At 42.2% G+C, this 19254-nt stretch overlaps 1 protein-coding gene and 1 long non-coding RNA gene across 2 annotated transcripts; one reads left to right on the top strand and one right to left on the bottom strand.

Annotated features, from left to right (window-relative positions):
• Window positions 1-864: 864 nt before the first annotated feature.
• On the top strand, window positions 865-19248 carry LOC117239969 (katanin p60 ATPase-containing subunit A-like 2). Its single transcript, XM_033505789.1, has 5 exons — window positions 865-884; window positions 17810-17880; window positions 18305-18494; window positions 18584-18867; window positions 19044-19248. Exons 2-4 carry the CDS (start codon window positions 17877-17879, stop codon window positions 18852-18854), a joined length of 465 nt encoding a protein of 154 aa, XP_033361680.1. The 5' UTR covers window positions 865-884; window positions 17810-17876; the 3' UTR covers window positions 18855-18867; window positions 19044-19248.
• LOC117239970 lies at window positions 15998-17529 on the bottom strand. The gene is made up of 2 exons (XR_004494597.1): window positions 16903-17529; window positions 15998-16148 (listed from the first exon to the last, which is right to left on the bottom strand). It is a non-coding gene; the product is annotated as an uncharacterized LOC117239970 (long non-coding RNA).
• Window positions 19249-19254: the final 6 nt, after the last annotated feature.

Here is a 19254-nt window from a genome sequence, read left to right as displayed (position 1 = left end):
ATATTTAATTAAGTCGAAATATAAAACTTAGTTATTTTAATAATTTAAAAAATAAAAAACTGGCAAACATTTCAATTTAATTTATGGTTGGAACAAAAGACAGTTATTTTTCATTAATTGAAATATTGCAATGCAGAGTACTTTCGAAAATACGCCGAGAGTATTCCTGATGGTGAAACGAGCGTTGCTTCATCGAACGCAGCTAAAGAAAACAACATCTATGTAGTTGGTGGTACGATGCCTGAAATAGAGGACGATAAATTGTACAATACCTGTACTATTTGGGGTCCCGATGGAACTTTGATAGCAAGACACCGAAAGGTAAGTAATATATTCCTTTATGGCTTTGAATTTGAAAATATTGGGGTGAAGAAAGTGACTCTATCTAGGAATAATTTAGGAATATACATATGTACATACGTATACTATAACCAATTCTATAATTTACGGTTTATAAAATACGTTATGATACGGGAAACGCCCATTTTTGTTGTAATGTGTAATATAAATTTTTCACATACTTAAAATATTATTATACTTATTTTTTCTCCTTTTTAAACATTATTAAATGATCAGATTTTTTAATAAAAGAAAGTGATAAAAACGCTGTCAGTTATTAAATAAAAAATAATTAAAGTTTAGGAGTTGGTAACTTTGATATTAAATTACAAAAGTTGCAGCAATAGAATTAGCGACTACATTTTTATGTTATTAGGTACATCTATTCGACATCGACATTCCTAATAAGATTACTTTTCGAGAGAGTGATTCACTCAGTCCTGGTAACTCCCTAACGACGTTCGATGTGAAGGGCTGCAAAATAGGTATTGGCATTTGCTATGATATTAGATTCGAGGAAATGGCACGCATTTATCGGAACAAAGGTACAGTAACTTAATCGATCAATACTTAACTAGCAAAAAAATTAAATATCTTTCTTAAATATATTCTATATAAAATTAATATAATCTGTAACTCTGTATAAAAAGAAGCTTAATTTAAAAAACCAGTATATTTGCTGAAAATGAAACAAATAAAAGAATTAAAAGCACAATAAGAGGACTGTCCTCGCATATTCAGAAATGATAGAATGTGAACCGTGCAACTACGAAGTTAATTGGTATTCGGTGGCTTCATATTTCCTGCTTCTCTGGGTTAGGTTGCCAAATGCTGATATATCCAGCGGCATTCAATATGACCACTGGACCACTGCACTGGTCATTACTTCAGCGTTTCAGAGCGAATGATAATCAATTATACGTTGCCTGCATATCACCGGCTCCTGTTCCTTAAGCAAGTTACGTCGCATGGGGACATACACAGTTGACCAATCCCTGGGGAAAGATTCTTTACGATTTGGAAACTCAAGAGAATATGGCAGTCACCGATATCAAAAAAAAAAAAAAAAAAACTGGCGAACCGTGTGTTACCACAACGAGACACGCGATGCTATTTGTCGCTTTAAATTGTGCCGCAACTCGTTTTTGAGATCTTTGCCAGGGGCTCGTTAAAACATGCTGAAAATATATTTCTGGCTTTTCTGGGGTTTAACTGAAATATGACAAATAACGTTGTAAAACATATGTACTTATGACTTACAGAGTAATTGAGTGTACAAAATATATAGTATACAAAACTTCATACATTACTTCGTATGTTTCTTTTCTCTATCAGATCTAAAAGTTGTTGAGGAAGTAAGGGCTCAGATACCTACATTTTCTCAGAGACGTACAGATTTGTACGACACTGTCTGTAAGAAGGAGTAACTCTACACTAAAACAGAAAATGTTTTTTTATAATATTTCTACTACGATATCCTTTTTTTGTGAATTATTACTAATTTCTTATCATTTGTACCAAATGAATGACTCAATTAAGAAAACCAAAACGTTATAAATAATAATCTGTATATCTTGTGTATCAACATGTAATTGGATATTATAATAATATAGGAATGCTATAACAATATAGGATAATAATATAGGAGAATAATAATATAGAAAAAAATACATGCTTTTAAACACCTTTAATATCGATCACATAAATTGTTATAATTCACAATGATTACGCATACATAAAAGGCCCCTTGATAGTAAAATTTACGATCAAAAGGCAATTACGTATCGTTTAACAACATTTAATTTATAATACCTTTTAAACATTTAGACAGATTAACACATAACACTTCTTATATATAAACATCAATTCGAAGTTATCAGCTTGGAGAAATTGGTCGATTAATACCTGTAGATTGTCTGTCTCGATGAAAGACTTAAAGAGAGCAAAAACATGATAATGCCGCTAATATAATATTCCTTCTTTCTTGTATCTGTCTGCCTCTCAGGTCGTTTTACTAATTACAATAAGTAATTTCGACTTCTTTTCGCTCTCTTTTAACGCATTCGAGACCGAAAGAAATTCATATCAGTCAGTAGGCAAGGGTATAATATACATATTTTATATATAACTTATGTAGTAATGTATATATCATGTTAATTTCATATTTTTTTGCGTTAAAAGAGAGCGCAAAGAAGTCGAAATTACTTATTGTAATTAGTAAAACGACCTGAGAGGCAGACAGATACAAGAAAGAAGGAATATTATATTAGCGGCATTTTTGTAGCCATTATATATGGTTTCGATCGCATAATTAATCAGTATCAACTTACCAGTCTTTAACGGAAGGACAAAAAGAAGAGCAGACGGCACACAGACCGCAATCATGATCATTTTCAAGTAGAATCTCAAACTGCCGTACATCTTCGAAAACTTCGTTAGTCGTAAGGGATCAAAGGATGATGTCCGCGCTGCGGAAAATAGATGAGAAGCGGCTATTTCAACAACCACCGTGTAGGTACTGCACTAGCCAGAAGTATCTGCGACAGAAATCAGAATACACTCGTTTTCGCATGGTTGGATCAATTTCGCGTGGGACTAACCTGATTGAACCTAACGCGGGATAATTGCTCAACTCACGACTTTAACCAGCCCGCTTGATTCTCTGCAAATGCTTGAAATTGACGCTTGGATTCTTTCCAGATTAACTAGCTTTGCCCCTCCCTCCCTTTATCTATTTTCTTAGATCGACTTAGACTGCCACAACATATTATCTTTCTTCTTTTCTTTTCTTTTCTTTTCTTTCCTTTTGATCTTTTAAAGCCCTAAATCGCTGGCTATTTTGTATACTATATATTTTGTACACTCAATTACTCTGTAAGTCATAAGTACATATGTTTTACAACGTTATTTGTCATATTTCAGTTAAACCCCAGAAAAGCCAGAAATATATTTTCAGTATGTTTTAACGCGCCCCTGGCAAAGATCTCAAAAACGAGTTGCGGCACAATTTAAAGCGACAAATAGCATCGCGTGTCTCGTTGTGGTAACACACGGTTCGCCAGCTTTTTAAAAGCGCTCTCCGTCTGCTTTTTCCTCTCTTCCCTGTCTCTTCGTTTTTCCTTAACAAGCAAAACCATTTTCGCGAGGACGAGAGTACGGAAATGACGTACTGGCAATTTTGTTTTGTGATAATACAAGCAGCTCGGTTTCAGTGAATTAAACTTGACCCCAAGCTTCTACTTATCTACCTTCCTTTCCTTTATTTTCCCTTCTATATCTGTTTTGCGGTTTTCCACATTTCCATCACAATAAACCATGTTTTTTCTCGATTTTACATGTTAGCCAATGATTCACGGCAAAAGCGTCGACTGTAAAAATATTTGTAGTTGCAATAGCAACAAGTATGTTTTCTCAAATAGAAAATATTGGGAGCGTACACGCTGGCAAAACAATTCATGAATAGCTCGTCCTCTGCTTGTTATTTGTTTCGATACTGTTAGCAAACAAATTCATGAAACATACTGGTATAGCGTAAAATGAACATAAAAGTTTTGCGTACACTTGAGAGCTGAACTTTGGTTGTTATACGTATATTATACATATACGCACACAGTTATGTATATGTATATATATATAGAAAATTCCTTAGAACCTTGAGCTTAATAACATATTAAAATCATTAACATTAAGGAGGTGAACTTTACTTACCAATTACCAAAGTTTCTTCCGCCAAATAATACATAAAAATTGAAAAAGATAATGTAACTAGTTTTAACTTTTTTTGTGTTATAATTTGAATCACTCGATTTATCCGACTGAGGATGGTCGATCGCAATCTCAATTTATACGTGTTCTCATCGCATGAAATAGATCACATGAGGGATTTTCAAAAGTCGATGGAATATTAATCGCGATTAATTATTTGTAGGTGTATTCTGTGCGGCTAAAGCAGTCACCTAATGAATTATTGAGTACCAGGAATGTTAGCGGTAAACAGGATTGCGGCTATGAATGATTCTCTAATGTCTATATTAGAGATGAATTTGATAATTTATCCTCATAATATGCAATCCGCTTTTAAGTGGAAATCATAATTAACAATTTCTGTTTGATTAAATATGAAGAGCAGATAAATCGATACGCTTAAATCAATATTAGAATTTCTTAACATTTTTATCAAATATTTTAGCACTGTAAAAGCGTCGTAGTAGAGAAATATTAGGTTGTTCCAAAAGTTTCTTTCTTTTTATAAGAAAGTAATAGATGTACAACATTTTTCGTTTTATATTATTTTATTGAATTACGTGTGATCCACCTTTTTCCAATTTAATGTAAAATAATATAGAATAACATAAAACAAAATATGTTGTGCATCTGTCATTTCTTTATAAAACGAAAGAAACTTGGGACAACCTAATAGGAATTTACTTTTATTATCCATTATAAAAATGGATTGTTAATCCTCTAGGAGATACGAACAATATAATTGCAATTAATAAGGAATAAGCTAGCATAACTTAAACCAGCTTTTGCAGAAAGCTATTAGCTAAAGATGTTTATTAAACAATGACAACATGAATTTTCTTAAGTACCCCATTTGGTACTTAATCTACTTCGTAAGTACTGTGTGTCCTAGCCTTCAAAGGATGCAATTTTAACCAGAATGTTTCACATTACTTACCCGTATTATTTCCTTGTAATATAATTTATATTTACATTATCTACGTTACGTTACATTCTACGCGTTAATGTAATGTGATTTTTATTTCTAATCGAAGTTATTCAAACGTTGTAGTATCTCAATAAAAAATTAACAGCCTGCAAAAACTTCACAGAAGCATTAGTTTCTTCGAAACTATTGAATTCAAATGGCTAATATTCCTTAACAATATGCACTCGACGACGTTTATCGAGAGAAGTATGTGGCGTAATAGTTAAACTTTCAATTCATATACATATATCGTTTATGAAAAAGTAGTCATTCTGCTTTTGTGATCTATGACACACTATAAATTCTCATAAGCTAACCAACGCGTAATCTTCTGTAACGTATTAATATAATATAGGTATGTATATCTCGACTTTGAGCAACCAATTGGTGCTAAATAAGCTTTAGTACATACTTCTTACACGTAACAAAAGACCAGTTAACATCTCTGCTCTTAAAAGAAAAACGAAAGAAGCTCTGAAAAGCTGCAGAGTTCAGGTCGAATAACACCAGCTCAGATAAATAACCCTCTAACTTACCTTTGTCCTCATCGACGTCAGTGATTTTAAAGCTAGTTATAAAGTGCACTTCTCAGCCAGCGTCCACGGCAGTCAATATTATTTAACGGGTCTTAACGCGATGTAAAAAGGGAAAAAGGAGGAAAGAAGGAACAGGGAAGCAAAGAGAAGAGACGAATTTTTCATTTTCTCGAAACTGGATCAAGTTTCAGGCTGCTCGCCAAAGAGTCTGTAGCTAACGAGACAAGATTAGACAAACCACGCTTTAAAATTGCCACAGAACTATAATAATCCTCGAAATCAATACGATTCGTCGATCCATCGCCTGATTAAAAAATGAGATAGGATGAAGCTCACTAGTCGGCCTTTGAACTTTCAATAGCGCTTACGGCTCGTATACTCTAGTTTGAATGCTACAATGTAAGCCAAGTCAGCTGTAACTAGCGTTCGCGTGATTGTCGCTATCTATTATTCACGCGTTACACGTTCACCAGACAAACGCGTCTACCGGTTGACATTGTTTTCTGTCCTGAGTTTCAAAGCAATTATGTTGCTTCGTGTAATCAAATCTCGCCAAACTAACGATAAGTTCTTGTTTGACCTTACACAGTTATTAAAACTATACAAGTTAAACCAATCTAGCCTAAACAAGTAATGTCGTTATATATTCTTTTTTAAATCTATATATTGTTTAATAAATCGTGGTTAGGATATAGTAGCTGACAAAAATATTCGGATAAATATATTTGTAGAAACATTTTAGGAGTGTATTATGCATAGTGGCACTATTTAATACTGTACTGTGACTATCATGGTCGTGTTGGTATTATTCGAAACTAATCTGAAAATCTGTATGGAATTTGTAAGATATTTAGTACGAGTACTGTGCATTACTGATATGTACACAACCGAGACGAGATAACGAAGGTACTGCTCTTCATCGTTCATCGCTACGCGTTGCTAATAGCAACGTATAATGCATATATATCTCGCAAAGACCATAAAAGTACCCAATGGAACCACGTTTAATATTTGATAATAATGTCCCATTACAGTTTCGTCATTTTCAATTAATTAAACACGACCCTCTCTTTAAAAATTAGAAGATAAAATACGTAATACAAATCTACTCGAAATCTTTTAAACCTTACGGACGACCTTACGGACCTTACTTATGGTCTTTAAAAGCAGCAGGGATTAGCAGAATATTAACTGCGGATTTTTCTTGGACCGCAGCATGCAATATGAAATATGGTTATTAAAATGTACACTGAAAATTTCATATCCATAAGATACTCGTGCTTGTAGAACCTTGAAAATGAATTCTTAACCCAAATAGTCGACCGCGATACTCGAGAAATTTTGTGAAGCTGACGTCAATACCAATATGTACCGTCGTTGTGCTATTATTTCGTAATAAACCGTATTGATTGCACTTCCATTTCACGGAATTAATTTTTCCACACAAAAAGTGATAACGATAATCGAAAAAAGAAAAATATACTACCACATTTCGTATCAGCATACACAAGCGCACTCGATTTTACACGAGTATACAATTTGCAAATTCGACGGAACGATCGGATTTAATTATTTTTTCGATATTTCAGGCATCAAGTTCTATTTACACATCGAACGTTGAAATACGGCGAAATACAAAATGTACAAACCACTCTGGACATTAATTAACTTTAAACGTTATTGATTAATTAAAGAAACCAACCATTGTGTTGATTTTTACATTTTGAAAAATTGTTATCCACTTTTGCTTTGTTTAAAAATTGAAAAAAAATACTTTTATTGTAAGTCACGAGTATCTCTTTTATTTATTTAAACTTTAGATCAAATATTACAATTTATAAATATATCATTTATTTAGATATACTTGTAATATCTGTTTTATAAGTTTGTACAACCATTTATCTATTTATCTATTTTATTTGCAAATAATCTTTATAGACTGATTTTGTAAGGAATAAAAAATTGTGATTCTATTTAAAAACGATCGTGTCAGACTCAAGTGATAAGCGATATATATTTCAGCGATATATATATTCAGATTTCACCATCACATAAACGGTGCTATTGGAAACGTTTCACAATGGACGTCTTACAAGCGCCTGCGATGTCCGTCATATGTAAAGCTATACCACTGAATCACGGCCGCCATTTAGTGATTAAGGTCGATCACTTAGAGTTGTTAATCCGACATAATGGCGAGCAATACATCGAAAACATTATTGGAAACACAGTTACAGTTTAATTTCATTGAGCTTATTTGCAAATAAATGTGTACAATATATTTTAGAGGTTTTAAATATTATTGCTGACTAAACTTCGCGTCTGCGCATCATCTTTCTTTAACTTTTTTTGCATTTTCTTATCGACGCATGAAGACGAAATGCGTAAATTTTATTATTTATTTAAACATTACTATATTGTGCTCAAAGTAGCGGAATATCGTTCTATTATCAATATATGAAGAACTAAAAGAATTAAAAAAGAATTAAAAAAATATGTAGTTCAATCAATACTTCGTGTATTTTTCTATCTCCACAAGACAATATCCGGACCAGTTACGCTTACAGTATCAACAAAGATTTGTCCAGCCATACGGAATAAGTCGTACTCAGTAGTTTAAAAGTATTAACCGCACAAACTCCAGAAACACTTTTGAAGTAACTTTCGAACCAATAAATCCCCGAACTAAGAACTGTCATATTTCGTCTCTATTTATCGAATATTGTGAGAAAATGCAAAAAAAAGAAGTTAAATAGAAAAAGTACTTGGAAACTTAAAAGAAAAAATCTCGAAAAATCTCTTAATACTTTTTACTGTCGTCTTGAGACGCACCATGTGTTAAGCTTCTTCGTAGTTACAACTTTTACCGCAGATGTAACGAACTGACAAATGCTTCGAATGGCGCGCGCGCGTCAACGCCTACACTTAAATTTTAAATAAATGTTTTTAAACAAATGTTTAAAATAATACATTAAATGTATTAACTTTCTTGCGCAATTTCATTTAATTTCTTACGATATGGAGGGTTTAATTACGTTTAAGATATCTATTTGAATCTTTTAAATTCGAAGTTTTTTAAAAAATTACCTTAAACTTTATAAAATTAAATCGTTTTTCCACTTTGTTGTATCATAAAATAGTTACTTAAATTCAAACCTTACCGTCGTCTTGAAATATTCTATATTTTCCTCGTCTTAAAAAATCTCCCTACAGAAAGAATAAAGAAGAATAAAATCCCATACGTTAAATTTCGCGTGATTGATGGAATACATAACGATAACGAGAACTAACTAGCGACAACAAGCAACCATTAGCAAGGACAACTGGCGACTATAACTGTCGTCTCTATGATGTATGGCGACTAAGGAGAACAGCCAGCAACTACGGATGACATGTAACAACCAACTGCCCCACTTCTAAAAGGCAACTAACTTGCAAACCCTTTGATGGTTTCTGTAGCGTGATATACCCCTTGAACGTGGTTAAAGAATGTGGTCGCCGCTGGACGGCGGTTTGACAGCAGAGCGATCTCGCCAATTCAAAGCTTGACATTACAAACTACCGAGAATCATTAGGCTCGTTATCGAGCATCTAGCTTTCAGAAGGTGCTTTATCATATGATATGACTTCACGATATTTTTATAGCAAGAAGAATGGCCAACCTCTAACAAAACAAATTTTTACTAAGTGCTGCATGTGAGCTGCAGGCCGGCCTACTAGGGAAATTTGACGAATGAATAAACTAAAATATATACGAATATATTCGTTATATCATAGAATGCCCGCATTATGTTCTCTAACACCATAGAGGAAACTAAATTTATATATTAAAAAATTGGAATACCTGTTATAAGAGAGTTAATTAAATTCTAACTTATCGATGACTCCATAAAAACCTTTATTTCCTAAAAATGTATATCTTCCAAATTCTCCTTAGAAAGTATCATAGAGAAAATATGAAACCTGAAAAGTACATCACGCTGATGCCTCGATCAACCCTCGTGCTTCGCAGTCCATGTGTCCGGGCGATGAATTCCCTCCAAACAAGGAAAAATCAAAGGGAGGTCTCCTTCGAAGGACGTGAGAGGGTAAGGGAAGCAACGGGAACGATGATCACGCGATATACTGGCGGCGTACGTATAGAACGGCTGTTGCGAGAGAGTTCGCAAGAAACAAGAAGAAAAAAGGAATCGTAGGCCGACGCGACTATACGCTGTCGACGGACAAACAGCGACTGAGCCCAACTGAAACGAACTCTGTCGCAGTATGAGCACAGGCTACGTTCGCGGGAAAAAGTGGTGGGGATACATGGGAGGCAGACGTAGAGAGGACGGAGCTGCGAGCGTAATCGAAATCTCCGGAAAACTGGAGAGCCTGGGCAAGGGAGGCAACCAAAGTGGAGGACTAGTGCCTGTGAGCGCAAAACGGGTGTGGATACGGGAAGTCCTGCCTGGACAAGGAGGAGTTAAACCAAACCAACAAGTGTGAGGTTAGGACGGTGGAGCAGCCATATTAGGACGCGTGACAACAGCGCCGCTACACGGGCTACTCGAGGAACTACCCAGACGCAGCCATATTGGCGCGTGCGTCGAAGCGCGTTGCGCGGGCCACTTGAAAGTGACAGCGACTGGCAGAGTGGCAAGTGCTGACCGAGCGACATTTCCCGCCCAACGGGGAAACGGACGCATCCATGGCGAAAGAGAAGGAGGTAGAGGAAAACGCCAGGGGACGGAGGGAAACGGAACTGGCTGCGGAGCCGCCGCACGTTAGCACCAGGAGCATGACGAAGGCGATGCCGCCAAAGGAGGGACCCTCCCGCTTCACGCTGGACAAGGAGGGAATATGGACTGAGGAAGCAACAGAGGAGGAGGAAACCCCCGCCAGAGAAGCACCCCGAGCGAAGAGGAGGAAGGCCAACGAATCCCCCGAACTCCCCGCGGACCCGGCTGAAGAAATGAGATCAGCCACAACGGCGGACATAGGAGCCGAACTGATTCGCCGGGCCGCCGAGGTGGCCAGGGCTGCCGAGGCGCCCCGCGGCCACAAGGTCACGCAGGGGAAAACCCTGAAGGAGGCGGCGAGAACGATCACCGCGGGCGTGACAGAGTTAGTGAGGAGAACGGACCCTGTCACCGACGCACTCGCTATAACGCAAGGACGCATAGCAACACTGGAGGCGGAGGTAGAGGCACTCCGAAAAGAGCCGGCCTCGCGCCCCACCGCGGATGAGAACAGCTACAGGGCGCGTCTCGCTGCAGTCGAGCAGCAAGTAGAGGAGATGAGATCCTTGCTGCACCGACTGGAGGAACAACTGCAGGGAACAGAAAAAGGAGAAGGAAAGGAGGTCGCCCCTGTCGCGAACACGAGAGGGATGGAGCCTGGAGCCCCAAGCGCCCCAGCGCCCAAGGGAGGCCGAATGGCGGACACCGAATGGCAGACCGTCGGAAGGAAAAGAAGAGGAAAGAAGAAGGAGGCAGGGAGGAAGCAGCCGGCGAAGCTGATCCCCGAGACAGGGGCGGAGAGCCAGAGGAAAACTCCGGAGAGTGGATCGGCGAACACACGAAGAGGGGGAGGCAGGGGGCCCCTCCCGCGCGCACCGCGGACGTCAGCGGTAACAATCACCCTGACGGACAAATCGAGCCAATCCTACGCGGAGGTGCTGGCTGCGGCCAAGGACAGTGTCTCCCTGGCCGAGCTCGGCATCAACACGATGAGGATGCGGAAGACCATCACCGGAGGTGTCATCTTAGAGGTCCCTGAGGGTGTCCCTGATAGACATAGCGGCCACCAAGGCGGAAATCCAGAACACCCTGGCAAGGGAGGGCGGCTGCAAGCCGGAGGACATCCGGCTGGGAGAAATCCGCCCCGCCCGGAACGGACTTGGCGCCGTATGGATACGAGGCCCTGCCAGTGCAGTGAGGAAACTGGCCCAGGCTGGAAAGGTCGCCATAGGCTGGTCGATGGCGAAGGTCGAAGCCATCGAACGGAGACCGTTACAGTGCTACAGGTGCCTTGGGATAGGACACACGGGGAAGACCTGCACCGCCAAGGAGGACAAGGGGCACCTGTGCTTCAGATGCGGCGAACCAGGGCACCAGGCGAGAGCATGCACTACTGCGAGCCCGAAATGCCTGCTCTGCGAGGCGCTTGGAACACCGTCGGTGCACAGGATGGGGGGACCGGCCTGCGCCCCCTCGAAGAAGGGAACGAAAGGAGCCGCCCGCGGATCCACGGCTGCAAGAGGCAGCGAGAAAGGCTCCCCGCCGCAAAGCGACCCTAAGCCCGCGAACAAGGAGGTAGGCACGGAGGAAGCCACGAACAAGGAAAGGCCACCAAGGAACTGAGAATGCGCATCCTCCAGACTAACCTGGGAAGGTCAAGGCGAGCACAAGACCTGCTCCACCAAACCATCCGGGAGAGCACGGTCGCCCTGGCGGTGGTGGCGGAACCATACAGAGTTCTGGATGGCCCGGAGTGGTCGGAGACACGGACGGAATGGTTGCCGTCATCTGGACATCAACGCCCGAGGCGTTTGCCCACGGAGCCCTGCTGGAACGGGGCAACGGGTACGCCGCGGTCGAGTGGGCAGAGATGATGGTGGTGGGGGTGTACGTGTCACCCAACAGCGGACGGGCAGCGTTCGAAGAATTCCTGGACGGAGTTGGCGACTGCGTCAGGCGACGACTCCCCCGACAAGTGCTCGTCCTGGGAGACTTCAACGCGCACTCCACGGAATGGGGGAACGCCAGGACCAACGCGCGCGGCCGCACGCTATCAAACTGGGCCGCGGGACTTGGTCTTCTGCTAGTGAACAGGGGCTCGACCAGTACCTGCGTGATGTGCAGAGTGAGCTCCATTGATGACATAACATGGGCCTCCCCCGAGGCATTCAGGCGGATCTCAGGCTGGAGAGTGGCCGAAGGGGTCGAGACGCTGTCGGACCACCTCTACATATTCATGGAGGTGGACGCACCTGGACCTGGAATGCCGACGACAAACGACGGGCGCGGCCCGCCGAGGGGGAGGCACGCGCGCCCACCACCCAGATGGAAAATAAAGGAGAGGAACGAAGACCTACTCCGGGCGGCTGCTATAGCAACAGCTTGGAGCTGGGAGGCCTCGACAACGACGACCGAAGCAGACGTGGAAGAGGAGGCCGAGAACCTCCGCCAAGCCATGACAGCAATCTGCGACGCATCCATGCCACGAGCCACACCAGGCACGGTGCAAAGCAGAGCAGTTTACTGGTGGAACCCCGGCATCGCGGAACTGAGGACGAGATGTGGCCGGGCCCGAAGACAGTACCTAAGGGCCCGCCGCTGGCGACGACGCGACGAAGAAGAAGTCTCCTTGCGCTACCGGACGTGCCGCGCGCTACGGCGCTCGCTACAGAGGGAAATTAAAAAAGCGAAGGACCGTGCCTGGTCCGAACTGGTTGAGACAGTCGAGTCGGACTCATGGGGGAGGCCATACAGGACGGTGACACGGAAACTGCGCGCGAAGGGCCCCCTGATAACGGCGGAAATAGAACCTGCACTGCTGACGCGGATCACCGGAACGCTCTTTCCCCCACAAGAAAACAGAGCGGCGGAACGGCCACGGGAAACGACACGACCGCTGGAATGGAGGGACGACTGGGAAGTCACAGAGGAGGAGATATGGGAGGCAACCAGAAGAATGACCGCCCGCAACGTGGCACCGGGCCCGGACGGAATCCCTGGCCGGATCTGGGGGGAAGTGATGGGGGTCATGGCCCCCAGACTCCGGCACCTCTTCACAAGATGCCTGAGGGAGGGAGTCTACCCCCGGGCGTGGCGGACAGCGAGGCTGGTCCTGCTCCATAAGGAGGGCCGACCGACGACCTCGCCGTCAGCGTACCGGCCGGTATGCCTACTGGACGAGGTCGGCAAACTACTCGAGAGGGTAGTCGCCGCCCGCTTGGAACGACACATAGCGGGCCAAGTGCCAGGTTTGCACGAAAGCCAGTACGGCTTCCGGAAGGGGCGCTCGACGATTGACGCGGTCAGACGCGTACGAGCGATTGCGGAGGACATGGTCTCCCGGAAAGGCGTGGCGCTGGTGATTTCCCTGGACATCGTCAACGCGTTCAACACCATGCCATGGGACAGGATAGTGACGGCCCTGGAGCACTTCGAAGTTCCCAACTACCTCGTCCGATTGATCCGGGCCTACCTCGACGACAGGTGGGTGTGTTACGCCAGTAAGGAAGGAGAGGAAAAGCGATCCGTCGAGCGTGGCGTCCCGCAGGGCTCGGTGCTGGGCCCCATGCTATGGAACGTTGCGTACGACGAGGTACTACGATGCCCACTACCGCCAGGCGCGGCCATAGTATGCTATGCGGACGACACCCTAATCCTGGTCGAGGGTCGTGGCTGGCACGAGACACTGCGCATTGGCGGAATCGCAACGGCCTGTGCGATCCGTGCCGTGAACGAACTGGGCCTGAGAGTCTCCCCTGCGAAGTCGGAGGCCACCTGGTTCTTTGACAGGAAGAGGCGAGGGACACCACCGCCCGGCCTCTGCATAAACATGGCAGGTAAAACCGTCCGGGTGGGGTCACAGATGAAGTATCTGGGACTCACCATCGACAGCCAGTGGACGTTCGAGCCGCACTTCGACTCACTGATCCCGAAGGTGTCAGCGGCGGCCAATGCCCTGTGCGGCCTACTACCGAACATCGGCGGGGCCGGAGACGCGGTGCGCCGACTCTACGAGGGCGTCGTTCGGTCACGAGTGATGTACGGGGCCCCAGTATGGGCGGACGACCTGATGGCAAGCCGTCGCAGCATCCTGCTCCTGAGAAGGCTGCACAGAGTGACCGCCATCAGAATCATTAGGGGATACTGGACGGTGTCTCACGCGTCGGCGTCCACCCTAGCCGCGTCCCCCCCCGTGGGAGCTGCGGTCGCTGGCGCTCAAAAAGAGATACACCCGCCGGAGAGAATGGCACCCGGGAGAAGACCCCATCGAGCAAGCGGCTCCAAACGACACAGGAACCGCCGAGGAGGACACATGGAACCTGTGGCGATCCCAACTGATCAACGGGAGAAGCGAACACCGAGGCGCGGATGCGGTCCTACCAAACTGGGAGGCATGGAGGAGCCGCCACGGCCTCCCACTCACATTCAGGATGACACAAGTACTCCCCGGACACGGCGTGTTCGGCGAGTTCCTGAAGAGAATAAGGCGAGAGACGACAGACATCTGCCACCACTGCGGAGAGGGCAGGGACACAGCGCAGCACACCCTGGAGCTCTGTCCGGCGTGGGAGCTGCCCCGCTACACCCTGCGGCACGCCATAGGAGAAACGTGGACCCCCTCAGCGATTGTGGAAGCGATGTTGAGAGGGTCACAGGAATACGAGGCCGTCCGCCTCTTCTGCGAGCGAGTTATGCTCGCGAAGGAGCGAGCGGAAAGGGAGAGAAAGAAAAACTCTCACCCCTGCAGGATAAGACGATGGAGAAGGATGGCAGTCAGACGACCCAGAGCCGCCCCGCCACCGCCCCAACGGACTACGACCAGAAGAAGTGACAGCACTAGGGGCAACGACCTCCCCCTAACGCCCACTCAATAGCCGGCTCGAACAAGAGAACGCGAGAAGGGGATGCAACTGAAGTTAATTCATAAGAGGTTCCTGGAGCACCCCTGTCACGCGCATAAGATGGTCATCGTGGAGTTTTAGTCGGTAGGAGTCCGACACTACTCTGCTGTTACGCGATTATTGCAGCAGCGGAGTGTCCATGAGGATTTCTCCACGTACAAAAAAAAAAAGGCTACGTTCGCGGGTCGATCGAACACGTTCTGCGCCTTTCCTCGGCACCAGCGTCAAAACCACCCTCGACGAGCGCAGCGCACTGGTGCACCTGCAATATTAACCACTGGTCTTTCCTTTTTCGCGCGATATTATATCAGCACCTATGATACCATTTCAAAGACCGCAATCAAAACATTAAATACCGCATTAAAGCCATACAATAATTCGCAATATTCATTCGTAAACGTTATTGTATATGTGCTTAATTAATCGTTATTATGTTTCGAATGATTTACTACCTCGTATTCCATAAGCAGATATATGGTTCATTTTCACCTCAAGTACGATATAATTTGTAACAAATATTTATAATTCACAATGTAAAATATTTATAATTCATTGGAAATATTATTCTATCACGGTATAGTGGTCAAATTTCACATAAATCACAAACATATGGTAGTCAGAAGCTATACTCACGACATGACAAATCATGATGATGTCATGAAAAATGGCGTCCGTCCATATATATTCAAACGCAACGAACAAGTTCGAACTTTTCGAGAATAAACGATTTGTTCGATAACATCTGTCGCGAGCTTCTCTTCCTTTAACGGTAACAATTGACAACTAAAGCTCGAGAGGCTCGTAAGGATGAACAGCGACGAGTATCTAGAAGCTATGTACTCACCTGGGCAAGGAGACTCCAACACCAAGGACGTTGGAAGTTTCGAGAAGCGAAGATGGAAACTGAAGTAGCACGTCAGGTCAACTCTGGCAAAAACTGCTAAAGAAAGAAAAGTCCAACTAATTTGTTTCCAACAATAAAATGAAATTAATTTGTTTCACAAATTATTAACTGGATATTATTCAAAAATTATTCAAAATTCGCTTGATTGATTCACGGCCCGGGACACTTGGGTCATACCATTTTGGTAATGGACGAAAATGGCAGACGGAAGAACGACCGTTTTTTTTTTCATATTTCTCTTTCCCCGGGAAACGAAAGAATGCCCGAGCACCTTGTTTCATTCCTTCTCGACATCAATTTCAATCTTTTTAAACGAAATATAATCTGAACGATGAAAAGTTCATTCAAATAACGCTCCGCGCCAGACACTCATGAAAATTAAGAAGAAACACGGAAAATTCGCGAATAAAACGGATTTCTTTGTCCCAGTGAGATAATAAATCTCGTACACGTATTGGTTTTTAAAATCAATATATCCACCAATGTGCACTCGTTTAACAAGGGTGATGGAACGTGCCAAAAATCTCTCAAGAGGGTCTTGGCAACGGAAGAGTCGAAAATGTCACAATTATGAATGAAAAATTCGAATAGTTGCTGATCTTACAGTCGAAACCGATAAAGAACTCCAGATATTCCCCCAATTAATTTACAATAAATTCGCGGAAATGATCGATTGCTGACGTCATTGTATTCTAGAAAGATTGTAAAACGATAAGAATTTATTGAAAAAACTTATATTCGATGATAACACTTCTAATAAGAGTACTAAGAGGAGCGATTCTGTACTCACCTTCCTGCCTCGAAGTACCGAACGCAATTAACCGTCCGCCCAGGATGGAACCGTTCGGAACTTTTGTAAGTCACTGCACGGCCGCTGCTTATGGTGGAAATGTAATACATATAAGTACAAAGCGCGTGAGCGAACTAAAAGCGCGATAGAGAAGTAGAGAGAGGATGTTCCGTCCTTGTCTAATGACGCGCACTTGTACAGGAAATATGTAACAGCGGTATACGAGCAGCGTCAGTGTCCACTAGTGTGCATGCCTGATTAAACAAGGACAGGAAGTATCTATACATGGTGTTCTCTTTCTATTTCCATGTTGCATCCATCTTACTATACAGTACACACACTCAGCTATTCTATCATTATATTTGTGCGTTGCTTATGTGTGAACCAAACATTTTCATGACAACAAATCGTTTGTCTCTTGTTTGATGCTCGGTTTTCAACGGAGTTGAAAGAATTTTTTAAGAGAAACGTAATGGACGGGTTGTTTTTAAAGTAATAAACGGAAATTCTCGTATCCATTGAGAAACGATAGGCGATTTGAAAGTGTCACTATGAACGGTGATTTATCGATGCAAGGTAGTATGAATAAGATATTTTATAATCTGCGAAAAAAGGTAAGGAATATTCTAGATTTTAGATTTTAAAATTTCCACGTCACAGACGAGTGTGTTTTGTTATTTGATTTGTAATATTGCTGCAGTTCTCTTAATAGTTGTTCGTTTCATGCGATACTCGCACATAGTATCTATGACTTTTGCTTCTAACAATTTTTATAATTAGGCTGTATCAAATATTTTTAACGTTCGTGTTTCATGAAAAATCATGTGTAACTCGTTGAATTCGCAAATGTAACAAAAAATTACATGAAAAACCTTATATTATTGTAATGAAAAAATAATTATATTAGGAGGAGAGTCGTATTTCGGAACGTCATCGGAACATATTATACCTTGTATGTGATTATTTGGAACACAATGGGTGAGTATATTATAATTAAAATATATTCCTAGTTCCAATTCTTTTGAATAGTGTCAGTGACCAATCGAAATAGAAATCAGTGGACATCATGGAAAGAGAAGGCGAAACCAAATTTGAAAATTCGACATCGGTAATTCAGTAGTTAAGAATAACTCAATCGATAATGTAGATTAACTAGTTATAAACAAATATATGAGGTATAAATTCAAATTATTCTTATCCATCTAAAAATTGGAAATTAAAAAGCAGAAGACAAGAAATTATCTTCGAGGATCTATATAGTAAATACATTCTTTTGCCTGTCTTACCTAGAGATAAAACAGTTGTTTGATGGTTATCTTATAGTGTTCAGTCATTGCGAAAAATATTTTTAATCAGTTAAAAACTATAATTAATTAAAAACTACATTTTTTTAGGTATATAGACGTTAGCGATGTATTATTCCGGGAAGCTCGTCTATCTCTCGAACATCGGGTTTGCGACAACATCGATTTGGAAATTATCGTTGCAGAGTATGAAAATTATTACAAGATGAAATTTCAAAACTATCCCATATTGTGTAAGAAAATAACTGGAAGGGAAATGACGAGGGAAGTGACAAATGCAAGCAAAACGTAAGAATTTATATTATTTAACGATATTAAACGGTATTCATCGTATTCAACGTATCGTATTCAACGTATCGTATTACAATATGATCCAGTGTTTGTAGAAGTATTGAGACAAAAGCCAAATCTGTTAGTAAACAAGCGAGAAGTGAGCCTGTGAAAGAGACGAATCTACAGCAGAAGATAACTGATGACAATACGAATCATATTAATCTCGCAGTGACAGTGACGTCAATATTCCCCAATGAGAGTGATCGACGTTCATCAGAAGAGCTATTTAACGTCCCAATGGAACAATCCATGCAATCGAAGATATTGAAATGCATTGAAAAGCTTTATTCAGATAATCCGGAATTACGAGGCTGAGGACATCTCATGCGTAAGTTATTTTCGATTAATATACGTATCGTAAAGCTTTTAAACGATAAAATTCCCGTCGATAAACCGTCCAACGTATATCGACGATGACGTGATTTCAGTAACGCTTCAAATATCAAATTACGTAACACTTACTTAATATAGAGAAGACGCCATTTTATCTTTGTATCATCACAGGAGATCATAGTAAGCAAATTAAATGTACATTGGGATGACGTTATAGGCCTAGAGGAATGTAAAACCGCTGTTAAGGAGGCCGTTGTGTATCCCCTTAAGTATCCTATCTTTTTTGATGGCCCGTTTTCCCCCTGGAAAGGTATTTTGCTGTACGGCCCACCTGGTACAGGTAAGATACTCGTATTCTTTTCATTTCTGTACATGTTTACAA

This window comes from Bombus vosnesenskii, unplaced genomic scaffold, assembly GCF_011952255.1.
Source record: "Bombus vosnesenskii isolate JDL3184/JDL3185 unplaced genomic scaffold, Bvos_JDL3184-5_v1.1 scf7180000014522, whole genome shotgun sequence".
In the NCBI taxonomy this organism is placed as follows: domain Eukaryota; kingdom Metazoa; phylum Arthropoda; class Insecta; order Hymenoptera; family Apidae; genus Bombus; species Bombus vosnesenskii.
Note: the sequence above shows the minus strand (reverse complement) of the source record. Positions and strands in the feature narration are given on the sequence as shown.

Excerpts from the sequence above, each read along its gene's own strand:
- LOC117239969 (XM_033505789.1), top strand. Across the intron at positions 18,495-18,583 it reads GTGACAAATGCAAGCAAAAC|TGTTTGTAGAAGTATTGAGA; the intron begins GTAAGAATTTAT and ends AATATGATCCAG.